Source organism: Drosophila arizonae, chromosome 2 (genome assembly GCF_054131065.1).
Source record: "Drosophila arizonae isolate 15081-1271.41 chromosome 2, UAZ_ARI_1.0, whole genome shotgun sequence".
NCBI lineage: Eukaryota > Metazoa > Arthropoda > Insecta > Diptera > Drosophilidae > Drosophila > Drosophila arizonae.
Window position 1 is genome coordinate 15,605,703 of NC_142922.1, and position 19,667 is coordinate 15,625,369.

The 19,667-nt window shown below is 37.6% G+C and overlaps 1 protein-coding gene across 2 annotated transcripts; it reads left to right on the forward strand.

Moving 5' to 3' along the window:
- The first annotated feature begins 71 nt into the window (after window positions 1–71).
- LOC149270410 (uncharacterized) lies at window positions 72–18,623 on the forward strand. Of its 2 annotated transcripts, XM_089469763.1 has the most exons (3): window positions 72–261; window positions 345–685; window positions 6,563–18,623. In XM_089469763.1, the coding sequence occupies exons 1-3, from the start codon at window positions 124–126 to the stop codon at window positions 6,564–6,566; spliced, it is 483 nt and encodes a 160-aa protein (XP_089325889.1). In that variant the 5' UTR covers window positions 72–123; the 3' UTR covers window positions 6,567–18,623. The 2 variants fall into 2 exon arrangements, with proteins under 2 accessions (XP_089325889.1, XP_089325887.1); XM_089469761.1 differs by lacking the exon at window positions 6,563–18,623 and having other exon boundaries at window positions 345–3,620.
- Window positions 18,624–19,667: the final 1,044 nt, after the last annotated feature.

A 19,667-nucleotide genomic window follows, 5' to 3' on the forward strand; every position in this document is an offset into this window, starting at 1 on the left:
ATTATATTTTTATGTACATAGCAATTGTCTGATAAGCGTGGCATTCGCATTATAATAGCTTTTAGTTGGGCAGCATGTGAATTAGTTGTTTGGCGGATGCTGTAGAGCACAGATGACTCTGGCATGGCTGTCCAGCAATTTGTGGTGCTCTTTCTGGTGCTCGTTTCGACGAGCTGTGCTCAATATCTACACAAATTTAAGGGTCTGAGACGCTTCTCGTGCAGTCAAGACGTTCGGGAACAGCCACTTAATCTAACTGCTGTAAGTGGAAAGCTTTACATTGTTATATACAATGCTATGTATATACCATACTGATCGAGCAGTTCACCTCCCTCCTCCCCTAGATGTCGGGATATTGGTATGAGGCAGCTCGCATACCTAACATGGACATTATGAAGTGCCTGAATGTCTCGGTGCCGCCAACTGCAGATGGAAAGCTCAAGCTGAGGCTGGAATACATTAGCACAATACATGGGGAAATTCATGCTGTCAAGGAAACGGTTTCATTTCCATGGAATAATTTCACCAAGACCAGCGTATTTCAGTTACATTATAAAACTGTCAAAATGAACGTCACAGTCACCTATAAGGTCCTCTACAGCGATCCTCAACTTATGACCGTACTCTGCGGCTACTCGACCATTTCGCCTTTTCCGCTCTTCAAGCTTCTGACGCGACAGCGAAGGTTAGATCAAAATCTTATAGATATTATAAAAGCGGATGCCGACAGAATGGGCATCGGCTCCCAGATAATCTGGACAGAGCAATCGCCGGATCAATGCAGTGCTGCAAATCGCTTGGCGACAAAAATCATAATAATATTTTCATTGATTTCCCTACTGAACTTGCTCAAATGAAATTATTGCATTTAGTTCAGTTTAGTTTAGTTTTAATCCTGTATCAGGCGAAGACATTAGATTACTATACTCTACTAATACTATTCCATGTGATTATTATACTCATTCACGAAAGTGAATCAGTATATTGGTTTTGTGCAATGTCCGTCTTGCTGTCCGTCCGTCTGTCCGTCTGTCCGTCTGTCCGTCCGTCCGTCCGTCCGTCTGTCCGTCTGTCCGTCTGTCCGTATGAACGCAATCTATTTCGGCGCTATTGAAGCTAGAGACTTGAAATTTGGAACACATACTCGTGTATATCTCCGATTTATAAAGTGTTAAAATTTTCCCGATCCGCCCACTAGGGGCGTGGCAAATCGGAAAATGCATTTTCCGATATACCAGAAATCATGTTTGTTGAAGAGCTAGAAAGCTGAAACTTGGTATGTAGGTCCGCGTTGACCACCCAAGATCACAAGCTATGGCGGATATATCTACGCCCATTGGGGGCGTGGCAAATCGGATAAAACTGTATCTCCTAAAGTTGTAAACCTAGAATGCTGAAATTTTGCACGTCAGCTAATGGTATGATTCTATAAAGTCTGAAGATAAATTATAAGTCTACGCCCGTTGGGGGCGTGGCAAATCGGACCTGAAGATATAGTGATTTTTTAAATTCTCCTATATTTTGGACACTATTGATGGCAGAGACCTCAAATTTTGTATATATACTCGGACTGATCACCCAAGACCAAAAAGTTTTGTCGGATATATGTCCGCCCACAGGGGGCGTGGCAAACCGCAAAAGTTTATATCTCCTAAAGTATAATAGCTAGAAGCTTCAAATTTGGATAGTTGAGTTACTGGTAGCCTCCTCTATCGATTCCCCAAAAATAATTTTTACGCCTCTTTAGGGGCGTGGCATATCGAAAAATACCCTGTAATTTTCACATTTTTTTAGGGTAAGCATTCAAACTTTGCAGTTAGGGTAACGTTATCTCTTTCTAAAAACTGACAAAAAATGAGGTGTCTACGCCCAGTTGGGGCGTGGCAAATCGGAAAAACCTGTATATTCTACAGTATTAGAACGAAACTTAACTACTAAATTGTTGATGGGATGTGAATGAGTATTCCGCAGTCGGTAACGCCCGACTGCAACGTTCTTACTTGTGTTTTATATAGTTTTCTTCTACTAGCATAGTATAGTTAAAAGTATTAAAGACTTGCACTGCTACTACTACTAATGCTATTACTTATGCTCTAAGCACAGTTGCTTACAGCTGAAGTAATAGTATTAGTAGTAGTAGTAGTGGAGGTACGAGTATTTAGTACTTTAACTATATTATACTAGTTTGATGGCGTTATTGCCTTAATAATTTCGCAACGAGGTTTATTGAATTTTTGTAAATTAAATTATCATAAATACAATAATTAATTTTAAACAAATTATTAGTTTACTTTTTATTTTTGTGAAAATGTAATAGAAATTTGAATCGAATTGTAGCTAATCTGTGCCCTTATCTTTTATTACAAAATATAATATTTACAGCTCTCTTCTATACAAAACAATGTTTCTTTATATCTCTTAAAAGCAATTTCTTCAAGTTCATGGAAGTATACTATGCTCCTTCATCAACTTTTTATACCCTGAACCCATTGAAAATGGGAAATCAGGGTATAATGGTTTTGTTGAAATGTATGTAACAGGCAGAAGGAGGCGTGGCAGGGTGACGAGCTGAGTTGATTTGGCCCTGTCCGTCTGTCTGTCTGTCCGTCTGTCCGTCTGTCCGTATGTTTGAACGCGTCGATTTCCGAAGATATAAGAGCTAGAGACTTCAAATTTTTTGTAAAATGTTCGTAATTACAGCGCGGATATCGAGTTTATCATTAAAAATCGATAACTCATCCCAATCTTTTTTTATCGATAAAAAACCTTATCGAAAACCAGTTATAAAATTATATCTTCTACACCTTTATTGCTAGAGTCTCCAAATTTTTAATGTATGCTTATATGCAATTTATACAATTTCGGTTTTTGTTAAAATTTACCCCCCACCCTTAAATTCACCCCCTCACCCTCACTTTTGTAAAAAGCGTATTTCAAATACTAGAGACTTGTGCTTTGGCAATTACATGCATATGCATGTTATAATCATAATCTGAAAGTTTCGTGAAGATCGTACGTCCACAAAAAAAGTTATTAAACAATTAAGTTCTCATAGTAAGCGCACACTGCAGCCAATGCGTGTTTATGCGTGGGTGCTTGTGTGTGTATGTGTTTGTGTATGTGTGTATGTGTTTGTGTATGTGTGTGTGTATGAAAGTGTGTGTATGCGTTTGTGTCTGTATGCGTGTGTGTGTATGTATGCCTGTGTGTGCGTACGTGCGTGTGAAAGACGCGAAAAATTATTGAAATAGCTAACACTCCAAGGGTTCAGGGGATCTCGTAGTCGAGCTGTCTCGACTAGAGCTTTCTTACTTGTTATGCATAGTTTTATAACCCGTTTTTTGATACTCATGTTTTTTTTTTTTTTTTTTTTTCAATTTTTGCCTCAATTTTCGTTTCTACTTTTTGGTTGATAAGCGATTTGTATTCAGATTAAATCAATATGCAGTCTATGTACTATGTACCAGGGTCAATGCTTCAGTTTTGAGGGCTATGCACATGTAGGTGCAATTTTATAGCGGATAACGAAGACTACTAGTTGTAAGACGAAAGGCCCTGGCTAATAGATATCCTGTAAACGACAATAAATGAATAGACTTTAAAAAACTGAAGAATTTGAACAGTATATAACTTAACTAGTTCTACTAATTAACTGAATATGATAATGCTTGGCATATCGCTAAAGAATCTATATATTCATTTGTATTCCTCATAGCAATATAAATAAATATAAATATCTATTTGACTTATCTTCCATTTCGAAATTTCTTTGAACTATAAATACGTAAATTTACATATTTTCTTACAAATATACAAACCCTCATTCCACAAATTTTTAGGGTACTGCAAAACATCATCAAGAATTTTCCATTATTTTTTCTTTTGGAATTTTCATTTTTATAAACTGCCGGCTACAAAATAAAGCGAATAGACTGGAAATGTTTAAAGCAGCGCCTTTGGCTTGAGTTTCAGCTTCAGCTGCAGTTCTAGCTTCAGCTTCTACTTGAACTTCATTGACTTTTCGGGGCAGCTATTGAGCTGAAGAACGGACCGGCTGTGGCTTCGCTCGTCCATAGATTGAAGTCAATGAAGTGCAAATCGTGGCGCAGTGGCCACTTTCATTGATTTGATGCGTTTGCGTGATGCTTGCGGTTGTTGCATGCTTCAGAGCAGCAGAGAAGCAGAACGGCAGAGCGGGAGGGCAGCGAAAGCAACAGCAACAGCGGCAGGAGCTGTTTACCCAAAGCCAGCCAAGTGAAATTGAAAGCCCTCTTGGCCCCCATAATTGTGTCCAGCTGCCTTTCTGTTGGCTTTTCGTAGTGGCGTTCGTGTGAGTGTGCGTGTGCGCGTGTGTATGTGTGTGAACAACATGATTACTTGGCCAAAGCCGATTCGACGTAAATCATGCGATGACTCTGCGAAAATGGCACAAACATGCAAGACCCAACCACGCCCCCTTCCATGTTCTCACTACCTCTTTGATCCATACAGAAAACTACAGAAAAAGCGAAAGTTAATGTAGCACATGAGGTCGCCAAAGAGCAGAAGAGTTAACCAGAGTTTTGATTGCGACGCTCTGCCTACGTGGTTCAATTACTTTTGACATTTCCTTTAATAAATGTATAGCACGCTTCACGGCGCACACCTTAGTGGTGGTGGCACATTCTGTAGGCTGTAGATATAGGGAGAGGCATAGAAAACTGAGGAGCTGTATTCCCTCAACTCCCACAGGCCGAGCAGCTCACACAGTTTTTATTAAAGAAGGTTTTTAGGTTTTTTATTATTTTTATAATTCATCGATATACATTTCTCATGTAGACGTGCTTGGGGTTAATTTAGCCCATATGAAAATAGACCTCTGCTTGGATCCATGTAACTGAATCAAGAGAGCATTGTGAGAGTATATGTAAAAAATTGATAAAAATTTACTCTGATCAACTATAAATTTTAATTGAATATTGATTGTTTTATTATTAATATTAATATTGCTTTATATATTTGATTGTAATATTTCGAAGTTGAAATATTAAATGAAATTTAGTTTTTCGCTTCATCTCTCTCTGATTGTCTGTCTCTTTCTCCGTTTTTGTTTTTCTTTTACTCTAAAACTATTTTTCTGTCTTTTTTTTAGTCTTGTCTGCCTGAAAATTTTTCTTTGTCCATCTCTCTCACTCTCTCATTATTTATCGCTCATTGCCCTTCTCACTTTCCTCTTGCTTAGCCGATTGTTGACTTTGTGGCATTCAGAAGTCGCGCATTTGACAGCAATTTGAATCGAATCGATTTGAATTCATAAATCAGCGAAGCGTTGACAAATTAAGTATCTGAGAAACTCATATCAAGAAATTTGCATTGCAAAGTGTCTGCCTCAATAAACGTCAAGTTAATTAAATTGACGCCCACACATACACACACACATTGATCGAGATAATACGATTGTGATACAAAATATATGCGTTAAGTAAAATGTGGGGAATAACAACTAAGGAATAGAGTGCTCGCTCTGAATAAAGTTCGTTCGACTATCAGCTGCTCCTTAGTGAATTAATATTTAAATTTCATTAACAGTTGTCTTGACAGAGTCTGCATTCGATCAGTTCTTTTTATCCCTAAGAAGTCTAAATTTATATCATATACCCTTTAGTGACCATTGCAATGCATTGATGCTGTTCGCTGTGACCGCTTAACGAGCGAGCGGTTTATGTGCTGCTACAGGGTATTAAAATGTGAATGTGATTGCAATTGAGAAAATCAAAAGCTTGCCCAACATACAAAGGCAAGAAGGAAAACAAAATGGGAAAAGAGTAGAAAGAAAATGGTCGTAAAAATCAAATGAAAATCGATTGACGTTTAAGTTGAAATTGCACAATGTTTGCAATAAAATGTTGGCGCTGTAAAATATCGCCAGAGTCGAGCTGCTGCAGTCGCCGCATGACCAGCGTTGCCACACTGGCCAAACATGTTTGCGCGCTGCTGAAATGACGTAGATAAAAACGCAATCAAACAACAAAAATGTCCTCGCTGTGTGTGCGTGGCATTCGGCAATGCCATATGTTTGTATTTGTATTTCTTTTTTTTTTTTTTTGAATGTGTGCGAGTGAGTGTGTGTGTGTAAATGTGTGTGAGTGAGTGTAAATGCACTCGAGCACGCGCAGCGGCGATGAAAGCCACGATAACGATAGCAACAACAACAGTTTTAAGATAAAAACTCACTTCGGCCTTTGAACACTCTGAAAATTGCACTTGGAGAGAGATGCAATGCATACACATACATACATATGTTGAGATTTGTTTTTATATGAAATGAAAGCCTTTTTTGGCATACATATTTAAAGCTGGCTACTTATACCTTAATATTAAATAATATTAATATTAAATACCTAAATTAAATTTAATAAAAAAATATCACCTTTTGAACTTGACATATATTATATATATTTTTAATATATTAAAATAATAATAACAGGATAATTCATATTTATGTTTTATTAAACAACACATCATATTAAAATAATTAAAAAAAAAAAAATTACATTTGCTTTTTACTTTATATATATTTCAGATAATAATGAGATGACTGCAAAGCTATTATAATAATTATAACACCCACTGTTATACAGTCATATGTCATGCGGCGACACGAAGTAACAGAGCAAAGCGGCAATCAATCGACGTCGACGCTGACGCTGACGCCGACGGCGACGCGAACTTAACACTGTTAAAGAGTTGTCATTGTGTTGTTTGCAGAGTTGTCGCTCGTGCGATGGCTCGCTTGTTTGGCTGCTGCTGCTGCTGCTGCTGCTACTGCTGCAGGCTCTGTGTAAAGATATTGCAGTTGCAACGTGTTGAAGTGGCGCTTCGGTAAAATTGTGTCAAACTGTGATTGCATTTTTGTAACTGACTTTCAATTGCTGTGGCTCCGACTGTTTGACTTTCCCACTCTACGTATGTGTGCGTGCGTGTGTGCGAGAGTGTGTGTGTGTGTGGGCGTGGCAGTGTTAAGTGCTGTCACATGCAGAGAGCAGAGCAGAGCTTTTACAGCTTTTTAAATGCAATCGTTGTCTGACTTGATGCATCTCCATTGAGGCGCATCCCATGAAGTTATGTCAAGTTCAATGCGGATTACTCAAGCGACAAAGAAGCCCGAAGTACTTGACATACATATAGTTCAAGCATTAGCGATTGGTTAGGAATGATAGGGGACGCGGGAAAATTAAGTACTAGATAACAAAGGTTTTTAAGTGGAAGCGCAGTACTTTACGTTTTCATGATGTAATCCGTATTTTAATTGGATAGTAAATAATTAAGTCTGTGAGATTACGGAAAATCAGGATCCAAATCTGCCTATAGTTACTTATGTAACATAAAGCTTAGCTTAAGACAGTTGAAGACTCTGGGCTATAATGCCACTTCAAATATTCATAATATTAGTTAATATGAATATTAGATTCATAATTAATTTTAGATTTGCTGATCGCGGATAGTAAAAAATATATAATAATAATAATAATTTCTATAATTTATAGGCGTGGCAGACCCCATAATAAATGTAGATTTCTACATTTAAAATTTGGCGACTCTAGCTTCAAAGATATAGCAGATATAATTTAATTTCAGGATTTCGATAATGTTTTTAATCGATAACATAATAACGGGATGAGATATCCATATTTTTGATATCCGCGCTATATACATATAAATATATGTACTTAATGGAGTTTCGGGTTTTATAATAATTCACCTCCTCCCCTAAATCCACCACCTCACCATAAACTTGTAAAAGACATATCTAAAATACTAAACACTTGTGCTTTGGCAGATCATTCAGTTCATTCAGCTTCTGTCATGCAGTCTCATCGAATTTAACTTCTGCCATAAATTCGCTAGAGGACCTAAATTAAGAGCATTTAAATTTTTGCGAATCATACGATATTGTTTTCTATTTCGTGAGCTCATTGCTACATTGATCATTTTGTTTAGAGAGCAAATTGTAATCAATATTTCCACAAGTTTTATTAATGCACCTTCCATCGAGTCTCTTAGCATTCAGCTTTTGTCATGCAGCTGCCTTTACTCAAGTTTCAAGCAAATATGATTAATATGTCAACATGTTTCACAGATGCCGATAAATGGTTATCGGTATCGATATCGATAACAGTTGTCGATATCGATAATAGTTATCGATATCGATAAATAGTTATCTCATAGCATCCAGCTTTTGTCATGCAGCTGCCTTAACTCAAGTTTTGAGCAAATATGATCAATGTGTCCACATGTTTTATAGTTGCCGATATATTGTTATCGAAATCGATAAATTGTTATCGAAATCGATAAATTGTTATCGAAATCGATAAATTGTTATCGAAATCGATAAATTGTTATCGAAATCGATAAATTGTTATCGAAATCGATAAGTGTTATCTCGTAGCATTCAGCTTTTGTCATGCAGCTGCCTTAACTCAAGTTTCAAGAAAATTGATCAATAATCAATAATCAACATGTTTCATAGATGCCGATAAGAGGTTATCGGTATCGATATCGATAAACAGTTGTCGATATCGATAATAGTTATCGATATCGATAAATAGTTATCTCATAGCATCCAGCTTTTGTCATGCAGCTGCCTTAACTCAAGTTTTGAGCAAATATGATCAATGTGTCCACATGTTTTATAGTTGCCGATATATTGTTATCGAAATCGATAAATTGTTATCGAAATCGATAAAATGTTATCGAAATCGATAAATTGTTATCGAAATCGATAAGTGTTATCTCGTAACATTCAGCTTTTGTCATGCAGCTGCCTTAACTCAAGTTTCAAGAAAATTATCAATAATCAATAATCAACATGTTTCATAGATGCCGATAAGTGGTTATCGGTATCGATAAAAATGTCGATATCGATAACCGCTATCGATAACAGTTATCGATATCGATAAACAGCTATCGATATCGATAAATAGTTATCTCATAGCATCCAGCTTTTGTCATGCAGCTGCCTTAGCCTTAACTCAAGTTTCAAGCAAATATGATCAATGTGTCCACATGTTTTATAGATGCCGATCAATGGTTATCTAAATCGATAAAAAGTTATCGAAGCCGATAGTAGTTATATCGTAGCATTAATGCCCCTCCCATCGAGTCCCGTAGCATTCAGCTTTTGTCATGCAGTTGCCTTAACTCAAGTTTCAAGAAAATTAACAATAATCAATAATCAACATGTTTCATAGATGCCGATAAATGGTTATCGGTATCGATAAAAATGATCGACATCGATAAATTGTTATCGAAATCGATAAAAATGATCGACATCGATAAATTGTTATCGAAATCGATAAATTGTTATCGAAATCGATAAATTGTTATCGAAATCGATAAATTGTTATCGAAATCGATACATTGTTATCGAAATCGATAAGTGTTATCTCGTAGCATTCAGCTTTTGTCATGCAGCTGCCTTAACTCAAGTTTCAAGAAAATTGATCAATAATCAATAATCAACATGTTTCATAGATGCCGATAAGAGGTTATCGGTATCGATATCGATAAACAGTTGTCGATATCGATAATAGTTATCGATATCGATAAATAGTTATCTCATAGCATCCAGCTTTTGTCATGCAGCTGCCTTAACTCAAGTTTTAAGCAAATATGATCAATGTGTCCACATGTTTTATAGTTGCCGATAAATTGTTATCGAAATCGATAAATTGTTATCGAAATCGATCTATTGTTATCGAAATCGATAACTTGTTATCGAAATCGATAAATTGTTATCGATATCGATAAATAGTTATCTCATAGCATCCAGCTTTTGTCATGCAGCTGCCTCACCTTAACTCAAGTCTCAAGCAAATATGATAATATGTCCACATGTTTTATAAATAGCTATCGATATGTGTTACGAAATAACTACTTATCGATATCGAGAACTATTATCGATAAGTAGTTATTTCGTAACACATTCAATAGAAGACTTGGCCCACAGTTTCGGAGGCGCCCCCCCATTCATGGGACATGTTTTTTTACTGAAGGAGCAAATTATTATCAATATTTCCACAAGTTTTGTTATGCACCTTCCAGCGAGTCTTGTACCCTTCAGCTTTTGTCATGCAGCTGTCCTAATGCAAGTTTATGTTTTGTTTTTGTTCCATTCAATAGAAGAGTTGAGCACATTGTCTTAATCATTCATAAGGCTATGCCTTATATTTAGCGTCAAAATTTATCCCCCACCCGTATATTGACCACCTCACCCACTTATTTGTAAAAGCCGTGTTTCAAATAGAAGTACATGCATATCTATGTTATATTCATAATTTAAATTCATGAAGATATTCTATCCACAAGAAAAGTTATTAAGTATTTAAGTTCCCATAGTAAGCGACCACTGCAGACAATGCATGTTTATGCGTGCGTGCGTAAGTTTATGTTTGTGTGTGTGTGCGTGCGAATAATTATTGAAATATCAGTTGCTTGAAGGGTTCAGGGAATCTCGTAGTCGGGCAGTCTCGACTAGAGCTTTCTTACTTGTTTTTTTTTTTTTGACTTGAACTCTTTTGGAATTGATCTTTGTTTTTTCCTAATGAATTCTAATAATATTCTAATAATAATAGCAGCCTCTCAAGCTAGCAACTTCATCTGCAAACTTCACTTTATAATATATTCGTGCACAACTCCTTCAAGTGATTATCGGGCCGTAGAGAATGACATTTTGGAATAGCTTTCGAGCACAACCAGCATCGAGGATAATAAATGAATGTGGCCCGTTAAATAAAATACAAGAAAATAAGCACATAAAAAAATAGAAAATCACTCGTAATTCTATGGCGTATTTTCGTGTACGGAGGGGGAAAAATCGAGTTGATAAATTGTTGCCAGCATTTGGCAACGGTAGAAGAAATGGCATATCCGTTGGCTGTTCATAAGCAAACGGAAGCAATAATAAACTTGGCAATCAGTTGTCAGTGCGTAATGGAAACTTCGCAGCACTGCCAACTGGAGAAATGCAGCCAGGAAGACAAATGATTAGCAAGGACTCACGTGCAGCAGCCAAAAACTCAAAAACTGGGTTAAGCAGCGCGCGTGATCTTTTGCCAGAGTCAGAGTTATACCTATATGGATATATATATATATATATATATATTTATGTATATACGTATATAGGTAAATGCTGGCCCCTATCAGTTTGGCCAAAAAAAGACGCGCAACAGCAACAACTTTGACCATTTTTCAAAAGCATTAAAAAGAGACGAAACCTGCTGCATGCCACATGCCGCATGCTCCATGCTCCACACTGCATGCAGCATGCTGCATGTTGCACTTCAATGCACCATTCAATATGCTCGGCACGTGCCGCATCAGCAGCAGGAGGAGCCGCATCAGCAGTAGCAGCAGTTGCTGTTTACGGCCACGCCCACAGAGTAACCTGGGCCCAGGTCGTAAAGTGCCTGCTATTTACTGAGCGCCCCACATAGCCCAGAAGTTGAGTAATGATGACCATGATGCTGCACATCCTGCTGGCGGGCTAGCTGCCTGACTGCCTGGCGTCCTGCCTCCTGCCTCCTACATGGATATATCGGGGCATACGTCTTGAGGTCGTGGCTTATGCAAATATGAGCACATATGCTCTTGATGTGCAGCTCGACCGATTGAAATGCTAAATGTGAGCTGATCATGATAAAGCTATAAGTACTTTTCAGATGAAATATATGTTATCCATGCATCTGCATTAGCTTTTTGTTTTTTTTTACAACGAGCACTGGAACAAGCCATAAATTATAAATGTTACAAAAATATATGAAAACAAAAATAAAGAAGGTTGATGTAGCATTATATACAGCTTTGTAGCTTTGCTTAGGGCTTTTCAAAGGCTTGCTAAATTATGGCAATGGACAAAATACAATACAAATTTTCCATTTACTAGCGTTTGTATCTTAAAATGTATCACCTCAGAAAGGAATAATATTACCAGAATATATTGGAAAGCTGGAACAGCAATATCTATACGGATCCAAAATCTAGTCCATATAAGAAATGTAGGAAATCTTCCTTAAATAAATTTATCAATACAATGCTTCAGCTATAATTTGAATACTTTGTTTTTTACATAATACCCCTATGGCTGAACTGGTAACAAATATCCCCAAGAAACTTTGCAGTAATCCATGAAAATATACTCAAATTTAAAGTGCAAAAGTTTTACTTTGACCAACTGCTGCGATTGCTGTCACATAACTTTTTGCCAGCATTTGCTGCATATACATTTTTTTCCTAGTCGCAAAAATTCAGATGTCAAATTCAAATGTCAAATTAACGTCCGCAACAATTGTAAAACTTTGGGGCGTTAAGTTGAGTGCATAAGGCGACACCTAGCGACAGTTTTGTGCAGCTGAGTTTCATTTTTGCCTTTTATATTTCGAATTTTGGTGAGTTTTATAGGACTTCCCCCTCATGAACAGACAATGCGATCCAATTAGATTAATGCAGCCCAACAATGACACTTAATAATTGTCTCTCGATGTCTCACGCCCAAACTTCCTTCCTTCGGTTGCTATATAAATCAGCTTGCAGCGAAATATGAATTTAATTAAAGCGTTTTTATGACAACAGACGCTCGTTGGTCGTGTGCCTGTTCGCCCCTTCTCTCCGTCTCCCACTCGATCTGCGACGCACTTTAAAATATTGCCAATATTGTCTAGTCAGTTGCGTAACCTCCGTAACACTCCGACTCTGTGGCCAACAAGCATTTCTACCATGCATTAGGCTTATTAGACGCACACGCGACTCGCAGACATACCCTGCACGCGGGCAATGTGCAACGGTCGTCAGGGCTGGCATGCCACTCTGTATGCATTGTACTTCCCAAACCACCCCCCCTCTCCACTCATCCCGTCAATGCTTGCCGCAAACATTTTACGCATCGAAGGAGCTGCAACGAATTGCTGTGGGTAGCTGAACTCTGTTAGCATTTGTAGCCATTGCACTGGACTCTCAAACAGGGCTGCATAACAAAACAAATGATATTAGTGCTTTGAATTCCTTAAAAAAAAAGTTAGTAAATGTTTTCTCATAGTACTTATTTTTAAAAATATTTTATTTTAAAGCACTATGATCTCTTCTTTAATTCAAAGGATCAACCAGTCTATATCATAGTTTTCTGGTACTTCTCATTCTCATTTCTCATATTAATTTCCCTGCCTAATTTTGATATATTTCATTGTCATAATACCATTACGGCTTTGCATTGATGCATGCAAATCCTGATTATATGCTGGACACGCGTCACCGGACACCCCACTTTCAACTGTCGCGACATGTCACGTGCCCCTCTGACAATATGGCCACGTTGCGTGCAGCAGACGAACGGTACATTGCCAGGGTTACCAACACTGTCTGGGTAGCATTTCAGTACAGCGATCCAGAGTTGCTGTTGCGTGAAAAGCTGCCAAGAGTGGGAGAATATTGTTGAAAATTAGCCAATTCCACATACCTACGTGGCATTTCATTAACTTCAGAGGGTGCAAGTATGGAAAATAGACCGATAATTCTTTGAATAATCCTTTCGAAACGTAACCAAAGAGTCGAATGACTATATTTTTAATTCACGATGGATCCATTCTACTTAATCTAATTATTGTACAAGAAGTCACAGACAAAGCTTATTTTATTTCCAGATTAGCTCCTTTAAGGTCTCTACTCTGATAGCTCTGTCGCTTCTTAATTTTATATTCCTTTGAATTTCTTTAGGAAATGTAGCTGAATTTGGTACTTTTCCGAAAAAAACGTTGCATAAAGACATTAAGGAATTAAGAAACAATCTAAGTATATGCAAAAGCTTACTTCAAATTTTGAGCAAGTAAATATATACCATTATCAAAGTTAATAAACTTGGTGTTAAATTTAACTTCGAGATATCAACTATCGTATTTGCGTTTGGCTTATGTAAAACTGTGAAATGCGCACGTTTATAAATCAAAAGTGACTTTTAATTAAAAGTTGAAGTTGCCTTTCGCTAAGGGTGGGGGAGGCTTCTGTTCTATGCATATAAGATGCTGACGCCAAATGTCGTTCGTTGTCGTGGCTTAATTTTGTTTTGCCTGGCGCACCCTCATAAATCACAACGTAGGACGAGGGTTGCTGCCGACTCCACCCCTTGCATTAATTGAAGGTGCAAATGCGATGTACTCGCACCCCAAATGGAAAACAATAAAGGACAAACAGACAAGCCGGATGCTCTGCCATCCGAGTCGAATACGCAACAGTTTTTGATGTGCGTCCAGGGATTGGGTCACAAAAAAAAAAAAATGGGATAAGTACTACAGGGGACTCTAACGGAAGTCTCGATACCACTGTAAGTAACGGTAAAGTTCTGCCCAAGGGTTGTTGAGTGAGCGCCCTTGGACCGGATTGCCATGGCGACTTTGGTTCGCCGTGGTGTCAACTTCTCTTGCGCCGTCAACTTAAATTATCATAACTAATAATCATAAACCTCGACTGCATTAGCTGGGCCCGGCATTTTGGGAAATGTGATCTGGTTGTTGGCTTAGACACATCATTGGGGAGTTTTTAAAAAACCTGCTAGGTTAATTGCGCGACTCTGGAGTCTTTAGAGAACTCGTGCCAATCAGGGGTAGCTCGGCTTTGCTACTTGGCTTAACATTATGTGAGTTTTTTATAGAGTCTATAAACAATGATGAGTCAAGTGGGTTTACAGCTTGATGACTTGCAGCCTGTTAAGGCTGAAATATTATTTTTTGCAACTTTTTCTCTTTACTTGTATCTCAATAATGTCTGTTATAGCTTTAATGTTATTTAAAGATTAATTTTAAAATATTACTTTAAAGTTTTTTATTTTATCATTTGCAGTGATTGTATTTCTGACTTTTGCGTGCTTTGAGTACAAAAGCAATGTAAGCTTTAACAAGACGCACAAAACAAAGAGAGAAACAGAGAGTAATTAAAGATGACCAATAAAAAAAGTGGAATATGTGGCTGCTGTTTTTAAAAGAGCTTTTTCAATTGCTCACTCACACGACCTCAGTGGACTGCATTTAAAAGCTGAGAGCCAAACCGAGAGAGCGATCAATGTGGATGCTGAGTTCGCTGAGTTTGTAAGCTATGCTCTGTTCCATTCCGTTATCCTAATTGTGCTTGTTACAATGCAATGCATTGTGACTGCTGCGAGCGTCGCTGTTAACTGTTATAGTATTAGTGAGAACGCAGGCTTAGCGTAGGCGCCTGTCTTCCAGTGGAATTTAGTCGGCTGGCAATTGCCTTATAGATTTGCTTTCTCTTCTGCGTAATTCTCGTGTAATTGGTATTCAACTATGTTTAATTAATTGTTTGGTTTTTAGCTTCTAATTAGTTTATGCTAAAATTACTAAAGAGAGTATTTTATAAACTATGAAGTTAATTCGCTGGAAAAACATGCAATCAATTTACACGTTTAATAAAAAGAGTAAGTTTCAGAATCACATTATTATTTATTTCCATTGTTTTTTATAGTTTTGTGTTTAAATTGATTTTAAAATTTTTGTTTTTATTATTTATCATTTTTATTTTTATTTATTTTTCATTATTTAATACGTTATACCAACCATTGTATATTCTTTGCTTAGATGCCTATAATAATATATCAGCTTCACTTTTTGCTAAGTTTATTAAAGAGAAAAAAGAACCCTATTTTGAATGCATACTTTTTTGTTTCAATGCAAATCGCTGCACGGTTTTGATTAGTCTTTATTAGACCCGTTAGACCCCATTAGAATGTCTGTCAGCATGGGGACAAATTGACACAGGCTCTGTGCGCCAACCTCACACTTGCTCTCTGGCTGCCTGCATGGCACAAGGCAATGGGAGAAGCCGTAAACGCCAATGCGCCAGCAGACAATGGGCAACAAGGACGCGGGCAAAAGGATATAGGGTGTGGGGCGAACAGACGCAGCCGTAAGTTGCATGAAATTATGCTTTAATCTAATTAGCATAATTTGGCGGCAATGATGACGATGGGCGCTGAGAAGTCCCAAAAGTTGCCATGCTGCTATTGCTGCTGCACTTTGAGGGCAGAGTGGGAAAAGTCCTCTTTTTTTTGTTGGTTGTCCTGTTCGCAGATCCTTTGGGCGACAACAATTGAAATTGAAACTGCATTATGCACAACAGCAGAGCGACAGACACAGACGCCGCAAATTGTTGTTAGCTCATACCCTGTAAGGATATTTGGTTGACCATGTGTGAGAGACAGAGAAAGAGATGTAAAGGGAAAAGTATAAAGTTCTCTGAAGTGAACTGACTTTAGAGATTAAAGACATCAGCTTCTGTGTCTCAGAAAACGAACTTTGATTTTCACCATTTAAATTTATAATTTCATTATTATTATTTAATTAAATTAATATGATAGACCAACCGAAATGAAAGCTCATTTTTTTTTTCACTTTAAGCCCTCGGTATCTGTTAGTCGAGCACGCCTGCTTTCCATTGTTCTTGCCACTCGAAAGTTTGTTTTTGTCGCTGCTTTTGCATTTCATTATGGCATTTTTGGTTACATTTTGCGACGCGTCTGTTGTCGTTGTCGCTGCTTCAACTCGTATTTGCATTGCTTTTGTTGTTAATGCCATTTTGATTATGATTATGAAAATTTTGTTGCCTCTCTGCGGCCCACACTCTTTCGCTCTATATTAGTGCCCCGCAGCGGCAACAGTTTTGTTTACATGGCTCATTGTTTGAGCGCGTGGCGTATCCGCCCTGTTGTCCCGCCTGGAACGCAGCCGCCACGCCACGCCACGCCGCGCTGAACGACGAGCGGCTTCCTCTTTGTGCACAGAACTCACTTAAATTCATATTTAAATTACATTTGTTTATAATTCTATATCCTTTTCGCTTAAATAAATAAATTCTGGTCCTCTTTTGTCAGCTCAAACCGTTTTTCGTTGTCTTTTTGGCGGACTTTCCATTTTACTGGGATTGTTTTTCAATTTATGTATTAATTTGCAAAAGTTTTGATACATATTATCTGCAGCTTATGTAAAAATTCTGCTTTCGAGTTGATTTTGCATTATATTATTTATGAGCACTTCAGTGGACTAAAAGAATATTATGCAGCTATACTTCATATCTGTTAATCAGTCTATTTAATTAACAGATAATTAAAAGTAAAAGTTATGTTTAAGTCATAGACATTTGTTTAAGCTCTCTCTCTTGCACTGTAAATTGAAAGCTCTAAAAGTGCTGTAATAATAAAAAAAAAATATATAACAAAGATCCTAGTGATGCTAATGATATGTTGCTCTTAAATCTTATGAAAGAACACATCGATATCAGATAATATAGAGCACATCTTTGTGTGATTATCCTCTGAAAGTTCCATGAAATGTTTTACCTGTAATAAACTCAGCCCAACTCTCACTACTCTCACCTCGATAGGGCAAAGGACTCATCAATTTGAAGGTCTTTAGCGTATGCGGTGCATAAATGAGACTTAACGCGTTTGCTTTTACTTACTGCTCCATATAATTACACTTGCAAAAATGTACTGAAAAACTCTCAATGGATGCAAGGATAAAGAGTGGCCTGGGTGGATGGATGGAACTGCGGCGGCTGCCATATGCGCTCACGTATTGCACGTATCATAAAAAGGATAACAATATAATCAGCTTAATGAGTGGCTCCGGCTGCTCCGCAGCTTCGCTGAATGAGGATGCGACAGCTCCAAGAGCTTTACTCTCGCAGTTGTTGTCGTCCTCGTTTTTTTTTATGCACTGCTGCTTTGTTTTTGGCATCGATGTGTCGGTGGGGGGCCGGAGGAAGGATGCCGGTGGTGGGTGTGGCACTTGTTCCTGCTGCGTGTGGACCATCGACTGTGCGTTGTCACTGGGTGCTGTTAAGCCTTGTGTAAGCAACGTACTTTGTCTGCACTGCATACCCGCCCAGCTTTTAACAGCCTTTGCATTGATTTACACAAACACACAGACACACACGCACACACGCACACAAAGGAAAGTTTAAAACAAGCCAACGGAAACGGAAGTGGGCTGCACGTGATGCTTGTTGAGGTGCCCGCAATGTCGTCCTTTCGCCTTCTTCTATCACAAACACTTGCGTCTTGACTTGACTTTGCGCTGTGTGCGTGCACCTCTGTATATGTATATATACGTATACATATATATGTGCCTGTGTGATAGTATATACCCCGCACAGCTGCTCTTTATTACACTTGCAATATGGGACATGATGCGATGTCGTCTCGCGTTTCCCTTCTGCTCACCCTACCCCCCCCCCCCCCCCCCCCTTTTGTTCCGCTGCTTGTTTGTTGCCCCTTGTAAATTGGTTAAAAGTTAATCCGTAAATTTATGACATGCCAACAGCCATTTGGGACTGCGTAACGTCTGTCTGAGTTTCTTTTCTTTTTTTACACTTATTTTCTCCTTACGTGGCTTTGCGCTGCTGCGTGTCTGACTAGCTAAATGGATAATGATAATGGCAATTGCACTTTGAACTTGTAATTAATTCTGAATCCGGATCTTCAGAAATCTAATTACATTACGTTAAATACATTTGCTTAACGTGAAACTGAAGAGAGTTGGCTAAGAACCTGTGAAAAGGTGAAAAGCTTAAACTGAATTAAGCGATTGGAAATCAAATCGGATATTATTATTTATATATATATGTATATAAAAATAAAATTATTAAAATAATAATTGTATTAAGCATAATTCATTTTTTTGTTTTTTAATAAAGTCCATCTTTAACATTTAAGATATTAAAAAATAAAAAATAAACTACTTATATGTAAAACATTTTTAAAATTATTATTTTTATTATTAAAAATATTTTTTATATATAAATAGTTTTTTTTTTATTATTTTTTATTAACACTCGTATCTTGGATGTTAAAGTTAGACTTTATTAAAAAACAAAAAATGAATTATGCCTAAGGAGTTTATATTTTATTATTTTAATAATTTTATTTCATTTAGGATATTGATTTAATTTGATTTATTTAATTTTCATTAACTTTTTAATGAATGAATATTTAAAATAACCAATTGTAAGACCAAATGAAATTATAAAGCAATTTTTTATTCATAATAGCCAATACGAGTCGATTTCAAAGCTTCCTTCACAATTCCCAAAGGACACGCATCCGAATCGTGAGACTCTATATTGATATTATTTCCTTCGGCTCGCGCTTGATTGCGAGCTGCTAATGAGCTCAATGCGAGTAGTTAGCGGATATGCAAAGTACATATGATTTAATTATGGAAATCAGTTGCCCGACGGGGGCGTGGCACACACGAGCCAATGCACGAGGGAGTCGAACGCAATGCCCGAAAGCGTAAATTAGGCGCCATTGTTGAGCAATTGCACAAGCGAATTGCACAAGAAAGTCTGTTTGGCAGGACGAGGTCCTTTAAAGAAAAGAGGCCACGGGATGGGGTAGGAAAACAGAGAGCAGCAAATAAAATGAAATAAAAATATAAATGATATGAGGGCTGCTTTAAACTGGGCCGGTGGTTTCTAAGGGTGGCAGGTCTTAATCAAGCAACCACCGTGGCAGAAGCCAGGCGTCAGGCGTCAGGGTAACCCGCGTGCCACTTGTTCGCGCTGTCATGGTGAATCCTCTGAGGATTTAACCCAATTTATGAATTTTCTCTCGTTCGTTTTTCTTTTCT